We start from the raw sequence: 12097 nt of genomic DNA, 5'->3' as shown, positions 1-12097 counted from the left end.
ATGGTGGAGTTGGACAAAAAGTGTCAAACTCATCTTCAAATCACTACTGTATAAGCTTTCCGTGCACATAATATAACTGTTGTGCCCTTTTTTTTTTTATCTATATATATATATATGCAAAAGAAGAAAAAAAAAGAAAAAAGAAAAAAAAAAAAAGAAAACCCCAACATATTGTGTTTCTTCTAGGGTTTTTTTCATCAACTTTCTTTCTCTGTGGCATTGTTACGAACACCTTGCCTACATGGGTCCTGGTATGCTTAAATCATCATCTTCCTCTATGCCGAAAGTCGTTTTCTCAATTTAAAAACAAACCCTTTTCTTTTCTTCTACCATCAATCAATAATTTAAAAGTTCTGGATTATAACTTTACATATTATTTATATATATATAAATATATATTCCAATTGAGAGTAGTACTACTATGTACACTTGTCCTTATTCCTTTCCTAACTAGATAGAATCAGAAGCTAATATGCTTTATTATTATATGTACTAACAAAATAAACAGTGTTTATATATAAATGTTTAGATTCTAATATCTAAGGTTTGAAAAATTTATCATCATCATCAAGAAAATATGGGAATAGAAACATGTAAGTAAGTGTATTAATATTATATATAGAATATGGGGCCTTGGTAGTTGAGTAAAGAAAGATATAATTAATAATTAAGGCAATACATATAGACAAAATTAATTTTAACATTCTTTAAGTAAAGTCTTCTCAAAGTAAAAGTAAATATTTATGAAGTGTATATATATACATATAAAATACAATTTGGTACGTTTTTGGATATAATATCTTTAAGACAAAAATGAGATAAAAATAGAGAGAGTACTCCCACTAGATCACACATTATTCAACATCACAAAGATTTGTACACAATTATGTATAAAATTATTCCTTTTTTCTCTTTGTAAAAAAGATATCATTTATTCCAAGTAATCTTCTGTTTCTCATCAAACAATTTTGCCTATGGTCAGGGCCGGCCTTGGCACAGGCAGACTAAACCTAGGCATGGCATATTGGGCGGGGTGGGGCCCCGACCCTACGGAGCGTCTTTGCCACGGTAAAAATAGGGTGGAACTTGGGGCGGGCTGCCCCGCCCTGAAAACTTTTTTTTTTATATACTCTAACTCAATTTTCTCATGTTACTTATATACATGCATAGTACATAAAATTGACATTTTTATATGTGGTTTAGAATATCATTAATTCTAAATAGACTTTAGGTGTACGATTTATATAATTTTTTATTCCATAACTACTCTATGAAATAATTGTAAATATAGAAAAACATGCTTTATATAATTCATCATTATCCTTGTATTGATTTTTGTAAATTTTAAAATAAAAAAATAAAAAATAATATTTGAGGGTGTAGTTAATACGAAGCGTAAAAAATAAGAATTGCAATAATAGATTTATGGAGAATTCTAAAATTATAATTTAATGTTTCTTTAAAAAAAAAAATTAAATGGGAGCTGGGGCACCAGGTCTGCCCCGCTCCGCTCCAAGAAACTAATCAGGGTGGGATGGGGTGGAAGCGGGGCAGGGCAAACCCACCCCATTTACATGCCTAGCTAGACCTCGTATCTAGGTACCCCAATTAAAAATGCCTATTTTAGTTTCTGAAAACTAAAATATAAATGGGCCCACATAATTCTTGATTGGCAGGTCATTTCCAAAACTAAATTCAAAACAACTTTTTGAAAATTTACACATGCAAATAGAAAACAACAATTAATCGTTTTCTACAAATCCTCAAAATTTAGACTAATAAAATAAATGGGTTCCACAACTATTTAAATTACAATATCACAAACCAATCAATAATTGCAAAAGCTAAAATATTACTTTCAAATAGTTATTTTCAAATCAAATTCAAAATCCAAATATTTTTTTTTTTCAAATCATAAACCAATCACACTCTTAAAATCTCTTATCCCACCATAAAGAGATACTTGGAAAACACATCCCTAGTGAATAAGATGTTATGTATAAGATTATACTTGAATAAGTAACTACTATCTCATGTGTCATTATAGTATACTTCTTTTTTTGGACAATAATACTCCAAAGAGTTAGGGAATGAAGGAAGTGATAGGTCCATGTCGGCATTGGTTCACTAAAAAAAAAAAAAGCACAACATATAATATAGAGAGAGTTTCATATTTATCTAATAAGAAGAATTGTGAGAATATATCTGCCAATGGTAAAATATCTACATGCCTCACTTTAATTTCTTTAGTCTCTAGAGTCTAGACTTCTAGAGAAATGGAATGGAGCCCTTGAAAAATTATAAGGCTAGGGTCCAAAGACAAAACCCATGACTTTTGTTTTTTGTTTTATTTTTTTGGTTTAATTATTCTTTCCATGTTTAGAAGTGGGATTAATGCATGCACTTAATATTCATAACAAGGTACCTACAATGTGGTAACTTCAACATCATTCGTTCTAGTTCAAGTCACACTCTTGCTTCTCTTTATTCACCAATCAATAGGGATTATATAGATAGAATTTGGTGTACATCAAATCAAATATATATATATATATATAGAGGGAACGATTATAACGCATCACTTTTTTTGCAATACAGGTATATCTTTTTTCTATTTCGGCACTTGGATAGATATAATTCAAATTTTTTTTATATGATAGTGTACATTGTAGGTATTTAGAATATCCTGCAAATTTTCAAGAAATTCTGAATAGTTTATGAAGCCAAAAACAGATTTCAAACTGTCAAATTTTACACGCGTACACAAAAAAAAACAGACACGCGTACAACATACAGTTTAGACCCTATTGCAAAAATATGGGATGCATTGTAGTCGCTCCCTATATATATATGCGAAATTATAATATATACAGGAAAAGACTCTAGTGTTGACAATATTTTGTCAACATCGGTATTAATAAAAGTTTATTTCGAGATGTGGATAGTTATAAATTATAATTTTTCACTATTATAGAGTATATTATAGTTATTTAGAACATCTCACAAATTTTTAAGAAATTTTTAATAATTTACAGTGCTGAAAACATTGTTTAAATAGTCAAATTTTCCACGCGTGCCTGTTTTTGAGTGCACTCGTACAATAAGTTGTTTGAGCATTGTTTTCAGCACAAAAAATTATTCAGAATTTCTTAAAACTTTGTAGGATGTTCTAAATGACTACAATATACGTTATTATAATAAAAAATTAGAATTTATAATTATTTACACGACGAAACTAACTGTTGTCGACACCAACATTGACAAAAAAAAACTGTCAACACCATACTCATTTCATATCGTTCCATATATATTATGATTAATTATTCAAATTTATGCGTAGGATAATATTGATCGTGTTGATGATCAAATACTAATTAATTAACATAAATGGATAAATTCAAATTTTGGTGTAATCCCTTTCCAATCAAATCAAATCAAATTCAAAGTATATCCTTATCAATTCCTAAAGGTGTTTTGGCTTTAGACTATTTGTTACATATGTAGAGTTTCACTTTCACATATTCAACTAAGATACACATCATATTATTATATATATATAATTAGATAAATATATAAACATCACTTTTCAAAGCATAATAATAATGAAGTCGACAATATCAACTATAGCTTGTGAGGGAGAGCCTATTCTTATAGGACCCTCTCTCTCGATCATCATCATGTAAAGATTGTTTCTATAAGTACTATTTTTATGCTCCATATAATTGTTTTTATTGGATACTTTTATGGTACACCGATGCATATTTTTTGTGTTTTTGGCGCGATTTTTTGTATGATTGTATTTATTGTAGTTATTTAGAACATCCTACAAATTTTTAGGAAATAATTTACAATGCCAAAAATTTGGTTCAAATAGGTTGTTGCACGCATGACTAATTTTTTTTATGCACGTAGAAATTAACATGTTTGAACTTAATTTTCGGCACTATAAATTATTCGGAATTTCCTAAAAAATTATAAAATATTCTAAATAACTATAATATACATAGTCATAAAAAATCGCGCCGAAAATTATTCTCGAGCTGAAAAACACAAAATGTATGCACAACTGATAGAATTGTTTAAATAATTACTATTTTTTAGTATATATATAGCTAGCAATAGCATGCATTATTATCTTTTATATTGGAATCCTTATTATTCTCTTATTAATTATTATTATTAAAAAGAAGAATGATTAAGCTATATTAAGGTTGGATAAAAATTAATGTCATAGATAGCTTTCATCTCACAACAATACCAAATTAATATTTAAATTTATATATAACAATAGACCACATATTACATTTACCTACAACTTCAACAATATTTAAGTTACAGTGAAATAATAATAATAATATTATTATTATATATTGGATTTATTTATATTTTTTTGTTCTTATTACAGGTGTAATAATGAGGCTAGAATAAAGTTGAACTTATCACCTAAAAATTGATGTGAAATTAATGTGCAGTGAAAGATGCAATGCAAAGCCAGGTATGGAGGTTTTTTCAAGGAAAGGCAACTACCATTTTCTTTTATTTATTTATCATAAATGACAGCACATTATTGAACTGCAGAGGAAGATGAGATGAGATGGTAACTTTTAATTTTCTTCACTCATCAATAAATATTCTATCTCCCTCTATATATATATTTATATTCTTTTTGTCTACTCCTTCATTTGTTCTACTCATCAAAATAATTAGTCACCCATATTATAACATGTTTGAACTTAATTTTCGGTAATGTAAACTATTCAGAATTTGCTGAAAATTTGCAAGATGCTTTAAATAGCTACAATATATACGATCATAAAAAAAATTGTGCCAAAAATTATTCACGGATCGAGAACACTGAGAACCCCACCGATAAGACTTAAAGTGAAGCCGTATAGAATAATTCCCATATATATATATATATGTATATATATATATTCTTTTTGTCTACTCCTTCATTCGCTGTACTCCTATATCTAGCTATATAATGGACAAGTTATTTTGACCACACTCCAAAAAACTTATTTTGACCACACTCCAAAAAACAACCAGTCAAATTTATTTGTGTAAAGAAAAAACATGTCTTTTTTTACATATGAAAAGGACATGAAGTTTGGGTTAACTTCTACTTCATTAAATTGTTATTTATCATATTTCACACTTCATAATTAAAAAAAAAAAAAAAAGAATGCTCATAAATATGTATACAAACTTTTTTGTTATGATTCTAGCTACTTATTTTGTTAATTAATGAAATATTATTTCCATTTTAACTCTAGAAAACACATTATGACACCTAACTTATCACTACAAAAAATCTTAGTTTTAGTCACAATAAAATTTGTGACTACAAGTAAAAATTTTGTGACTAAAGAAAATCCATCTTATTTATGTCATCACTAAAAAGTCCATGGCTAAAAGTATTAGTCACAAAAATCACAATTTGTTGTCACTAAATGTATTTTTAGTCACAACAAAGTTTATTACTAAAAATAATAGGTTGTGACAAAAACTACATTAGTGACAACTTGTAATTAAGTATGACTTTTTAGTCACAAATAATTTTTTGTTGTGACTAAAAATGACATTTAGTTACACAAAACATATGTTGTGACTAAAAGGTTGTCACTAAAAGATATATTTATTTGTAGTGTTATAAATACTATTATTATTGAAATCCTACCCTATATATTTGTTAGGATTTATGAAACTAGTTATAGTTCATAATTTTTTTTAATAACACTTAGGTACAACAACAAAATCAATCTCTAACATTTGTTAACAATTTTTTTTTTCTTTTTCAGTATGAGATTTCTAATGGTATCATATAGTTTAGAATGTCACAAACTCTATGACACATTTAAAAAAAAAGTCATTTTTGAAAATAATTATAGAAAAAATAACATCTCAAATTTTTTTTCTTTTTATGGCCCATACAAATCAATAGTCCTAGCCCAAATGAATTTTATTTTTCCAAGTAATATAGGTATATATATATAGAAGTATTTTCATTCAAAATGTGTTTTTTCTTTTTAAATCAATTTTTGACACATACAAACAAAAACTTTTGGATTAACATTATGTTTTTGAGTGAAAATGAAATAATATGCCAAATAATAAAATTTCCAAACCAAAGATGGCATTATTAGGAGGTGGCTTAGATAGGGACTACAAATTGTGAATGGATAGCCCAACTTTTGAATGGAATTTTTTCACAACTATTGGACTTGGAATTATTTGATAAATCATGGGCTTTTAAAAAACTTGAGTACTTAGTTGGTTGATATTTTTGGAAAATAAAAAATATTTTGGTATTTTTATATTTTTAAGAGACTCTTAAAAGTCAATGGGTGACCATTGATAAACTTGGGGAAGATACTCATTAAAGTAACTTGGAGAAAGACCAATGGTATAAATATTTTTTTTAAAAGCTTCATTGTGAAGATGAGTTGTAGTAGTAGTAGTATAAATAGAGTGAGAGATATGTGAGTATATATATATATAGAGAGAGAGATATACACTGACATGTCTTGGTTAATTACTTACGAATATTTTGTTCACAATTTGCTATCTGTAACATATCTAGTTAATTAATAATTATCTCAATTTATTATCAATTTTGTATAATTTTCTTTTGGATTTATACACTTTTAATTTTTTTGCAAAAAAATGGGTCGGATCTGACCCGCTCCACCACCTTCGATACCCACCCTACATTAAAACCCTTTGCAGGATAGGGCAGAGCTCTTGCGGGGCGAGGTCGCCCCGATCTATTTAGTTACACCCGTAATTAATTGAGTGTTAACTTACACCATTTTTCTTAATTAACACTAGTTATAAATTTATCGAATGTTATATTATTATAATTGGAGGCTAAAATGGAACAAAAGAAGATGCTTTGCACTACTACATATATAGTATTATTGTAGCATCTTATTCCTTTCTTGCATCAAACTCAAACTCAAGACATAAAAAGGATTTTTACAGTTGTTGAGATTAAAATATACATATGTAAATTTCACTCTTAATATTATTCTAGTTTCTATATAATTTCATCTTCCTATATATATAATATACTTTACTATATTTTTAACAAATGACTATAAATAGACAAGAAGAATAAATAGGAAATTAAATAAGCAATTCTTTATTTTACATTATCGTTATTGCTAAACATAATTAAATCCAACCTCTCATCATTTAGAAAAAAAAACACCATATTATCAACAAAAACAAATCAATAAAATTTTACGTACAAAAACAATTAGCACACACATGCAATCGTAAAAGTATTAAAGTCGTGCTCAAATCCTAATTATATATACTCGAATCATTAACAAACAAACAAAAACAATGTACTTCTAGATACACTTATAAATCATCATTCTCTAGAGTGTTAGATCTATACTTCTATTTAGTATAAGATCTAAAAAAAATCAAAAGTGTTTAACGTCGCAATTAGATTGATGGAAGGTCTTGAACTCAGAGAAGTCAATCCAAACATCGGGACAAACGACCGTTAGGGTTCGATGAGAAGATTTCCAAACACCAACTTTAAACCTAATCCTTCCATTGAGCTTAAGGTCAACCTCAACAACCTTCTTCTGGTTCCTTAAGTCTCCAGAGACCGAGCTCGGGAGACTTATGAACATAGTAGCAGTAGTAGTAGCAGTGAGGTTGAGTCGAGTCACCTTGTGTTTACGATGCTGAAAGAATGGGTGGTCCACCGCACCAAATGCTAGGGTTTGGTTGCGGTAGTAGACCTCGAACTCGATTGAGTCGTAGTAGATGGAGAGTCGGGAGTTGGGGTTGTAGGAGCGAAGGGTGAAATTAAACGACGCTTTTAGATGGTTGTCGTTTGAGATGTGGAAGTGTTGGACTGAACTGTCTTCGACGCTGAAAACGAGTCGTTTTGGGTGGAGGACGAGTCGTACCATGAGCACGACCAAACCCACTGCGACTGTCAACACTAGAAGAAGCGTAGCCAACCAAATAATGAGGATGTGGCGTTCTGGTCTAGTTCGTGGTGGCTTCGTTTGTTGATGATCTTCAGTTGTTGTTGGATTCTCCATTTAATTAGTGATTATAATGTTATGCATTGATCAATCTTTTTATGTGAATAATCGAGTTGTACTTGTGAGATCACTTTCAAGATATATTTATAAGTTGAGAATATGGAGCGTAACACTTTATTTATAGATATGGTACTTTTGGTTTCGTGCATGAAACTCAAGAAATCTATATATATATATATATATATATATGACAGTTTTTTTAGTTGCTTCACTTTAAGCTCTACTGATGGGCTCTCAGTGTTTCTCAACCCGTGAACAGTTTTTGACGCGATTTTTTTTATGACCGTGTATATTGTAGCTATTAAGAGTATCCTGTAAATTTTTAAAAAATTCCGAATAGTTTACGGTACCGAAAACTAGGTTAAAACATGTTGTTTTCCATAAGCATAAAAAAAATTAGTCACGCGTACAACAATATATTTGAACTTAGTTTTCGGTACTGTAAACTATTCGAAATTTTCTGAAAATTTGCAGGATGCTCTAAATAGCTAACAATATACACGGTCATAAAAAAATCACGCCGAAAACTGTTCACGAGTCGTGAACACTGAGAGCCCTACCGGTAGGGCTTAAAGTGAAGCCCCTATAGGAGAATTCTTCTATATATATATATTAATATATAAAGTGCCTGTGACACTATGATTAGTTAGTGATATTCGATAATACTTATTAAATTAAAATGTGTATTACTCGATATTAAATTGTTACCAATAACAATTTATATTATTTTCTTGTAGTGTTGGACACTATTGATGCTACTTAACAATATTATTTTTAATGGGGCCGAGCAAGGTTATTTTAATCCAAGCTCACTAACAATGTGTTCTTTTCTTCAATCTCAAATTTGGAACATTCAAAAGTTCATAAAAGAAAAAGGTTTATATGGATTATATATATAGTTTAGTAGATGAGAATATATATGTGTGTGTTGGTATAATTTTATTTTTATGCTAATTAATAAGATACTTTTTTTTAATAATGTGTGTGTTACTATCCAACACAAAAGTAGTATTGTTTTATATATATTTTTTTTTACTATTAGTCTTGTTTTATGTTGAGATTAATTAATATAAAAAGGATTTTTCACTACAATTAATGAAGTGAATTTTTTACTATTAAAATTAACAAAAACCCAACATGAGGAATCTAGGAATGATATAGAAGCAAAAATTGTGATCAATACCAAACTTAAAAGAATAAGATTTCATATATATATATATATATATGTGTGTGTGTTCAACACAACCATTCAGAAGCAGAGGCAGTGGTGACAATGAATAACAGAAAATACTTTTCTTCTAATTATTTAGATTAAATATGCCTTCGAATCTAAACAGAAAGCAACGATGACGGTACGACAATGCTCTTGAAAAACGACAACTTTAATGAAAAACGACAAATATTGATTGTAATAATGATAAACTATATATATGAAGATGTATGCCCACTTCTAATAATATTCTAAATATCTAATATGATCTCCAATCACAAGGGTATTTTTATTTTTATTTTTATTGTGAAGCTAAGAAAGAATCCCACAATTTTTTTTTTTTTAAAAAAAAAAGCTAATTAATAAAGAAGAGCATATTATATAGAAGAAGATTCTTACTCGATTTTATGAAATATTATTGGTCTTTTGCACTATAAGCAAGATAATAATAATATTTAGTGGATCTTCTCCCTTAGTTTATAAATAATTTTCTGCTAATTATTGTGGAATTAACTAAAACTTTATTAAGTTATTGAAATTATATAAGTTAGTATTGGTAATTAGAGTAATTGGCTAAGCATATGTTGCCAATCAATGCTCTTCTTCTCATCTATCTCTTACTTTATAATATAATATAGGTACCAAATAGCAACACTCTCATTTATAATGTCACTTTTTTATCCTCATAAAATTTATCATATAAAAATTGTTGAAAAAATTGTTATAAGAGTGAGCAAAACATGTTAAATAAATGGTAAATATTTATTTGGTACCCTATGTTTTATCGAAATACATACTTGGTATCATATGTTTTCAATAATACTCATCTTCGATATACTTATAATTTGAAATCGTATATATTTAGTACTCTGGACTCCTTGGTTTGGGGGCTTTCGGGCTCCTCTCGATCTTATTCGTAGTTGGGAAAAATTTTATCGATAAAATCTTATCAATATAACCAAACTATCATCAATTATATAAATTTTAAATTCAAATTTAATTACTTAATTACATATAATTGAGAGCAATTTGGTCATATTGATAAAATTTTATTGTTCAAATTTGAGTGTAAAATATCAAATACATACAATTTTAAATTATAAGTATCAAATGAATATTATTAAAAACATAGGGTACCAAACATGTATATTTCGATAAAATACAAAATACCAAATAATTATATTCGCTTAAATAAATTATCTATTAATTAGCAACTATACTAACTTTCAATAGTAAAGACTTTTTCGAGGCAAGTCGATACAATAACAATAACAATAACAATATACAAATCAAGCAAGCATATAAGAGAGAAAATATGCTTACAATAAAAACTCGTTATTGCTAAGCACATAATTTAATCAAAACCTCTCATTTTCCATCAACAAAATAAATTGCACCATTAACTTTGCTAAGTAACATTAATAATCTATTAACAATCTCACAAAACCCATTATTACGAAAGCAAATCAAATAGGTTTATACATACAAAAACAATCACATATATATATATATATATATTACACACATGCAATTTTAATTATATCAAAAAACGAGTTCTAACTAAAAAATCAAAGGCGTTTAACAACGCAATTAGTTTCGCTGAAGGTCTTGAACTCAGAGAAGTCAACCCAAACAGAGGGACAAACGATTGTTAGGGTTCGATGAGAAGATTTCCAAACACCAACTTTAAACCTAATCTTTCCATTGAGATTGAGGTCAAGCCCAACCTTTTTACCAAGCTTCTTCTGGAGTTTCAAGTCTGCGGAGATCGAGCTTGGGATGATGAGTCGTTGTTTGGACGCAGCAGCAGTATCAGCAGTGAGGCTGAACCGAGTGGCGTTGTCCTTAGGCTGAAAGAATGGGTCCACCGCACCAACCGCTAGGGCTTGGTCGTGGTAAGAGAGCTCGTACTGGATCGAGTCGTAGTAGATGGAGATTCGGGAGTTGGGGTTGTACGACCGAACGGTGAAGTTAAACGACGCGTTTAGGTGGTGGTTGTCGTTTGAGATGTGGAAGTATGGGACTGAGCTATCTTCGACGCTGTAAACGAGTCGTTTTGGGTTGAGGACTGGCCATATTATGAGCACGGCCACACCCGCTACGACTATCAACACTAGAACCAGCGTAGCCAACCAGCTGATGAGGATGTGGCTTTCTGGTCTGGTTGGTGGCTTCGTTGCTAAATCTGTCGTTTGCTTGTGATGATCATCATCACTTGGTCGTGGTGGATTCTCCATTTAATAATAATGATATGTAGTTATTGTACTTGTGAGATAATCATTTTGAAGATAGATATATATATATTTATAGTGTTAACACTTTATTTATGTATGTTTCACTTTTTGGTTTCGTGCATGAAACTCAAGAAATCTATATATGGTTTTATTTTGTTTGATGTGGCCACAATATGTGTTCTTTTCTTCGATCTCAAAATTGGAACATTCTAAAGTTCATTAAAGAAAAAGGTTTATAACAACTATATATATATATAGTTGGTACTTTTTTTTATACCTATAGTTACTATGAAGCCAAAATCAAGCATTGTTTATATATATCTTACTGTTCTTACTCTATATAGTTATATTGAGATTAAAATAAAAAGAATTTTTACAGTTGTGATATTTTTCACTATTATTAATATTGTTTTATATTGAGATTATAATTTTTACACTATAGTATATATTATTATTCTTGGTTTACCTAATCTCTTCATTCGAATTCAAAGAATGACATATCTCTCCATTAGAGAATCAACAATGACAAAAACATTAAAATATTAATATTTTTATATTTTCTTTCATCTACTTAAACAAAA

The 12097-nt window shown here is 29.0% G+C and overlaps 2 protein-coding genes across 2 annotated transcripts; both read right to left on the bottom strand.

Moving 5' to 3' along the window:
• Positions 1 to 7192: 7192 nt before the first annotated feature.
• Positions 7193 to 8130, bottom strand: LOC133815770 (uncharacterized protein At1g08160-like). Its single transcript, XM_062248573.1, has one exon. It carries the CDS (start codon positions 8067 to 8069, stop codon positions 7434 to 7436), a length of 636 nt encoding a protein of 211 aa, XP_062104557.1. The 5' UTR covers positions 8070 to 8130; the 3' UTR covers positions 7193 to 7433.
• Positions 8131 to 10628: 2498 nt separating this feature from the next.
• Positions 10629 to 11555, bottom strand: LOC133815769 (uncharacterized protein At1g08160-like). Its single transcript, XM_062248572.1, has one exon. It carries the CDS (start codon positions 11517 to 11519, stop codon positions 10851 to 10853), a length of 669 nt encoding a protein of 222 aa, XP_062104556.1. The 5' UTR covers positions 11520 to 11555; the 3' UTR covers positions 10629 to 10850.
• Between the last annotated feature and the right edge of the window lie 542 nt (positions 11556 to 12097).

This window comes from Humulus lupulus, chromosome 2 (assembly GCF_963169125.1).
Source record: "Humulus lupulus chromosome 2, drHumLupu1.1, whole genome shotgun sequence".
In the NCBI taxonomy this organism is placed as follows: Eukaryota; Viridiplantae; Streptophyta; class Magnoliopsida; order Rosales; family Cannabaceae; genus Humulus; species Humulus lupulus.
Note: the sequence above shows the minus strand (reverse complement) of the source record. Positions and strands in the feature narration are given on the sequence as shown.

Bases quoted from the DNA above. Each gene is read 5' to 3' on its own strand.
- LOC133815769 (XM_062248572.1), bottom strand. From the start codon at position 11,519: ATGGAGAATCCACCACGACCAAGTGATGATGATCATCACAAGCAAACG.
- LOC133815770 (XM_062248573.1), bottom strand. From the start codon at position 8,069: ATGGAGAATCCAACAACAACTGAAGATCATCAACAAACGAAGCCACCA.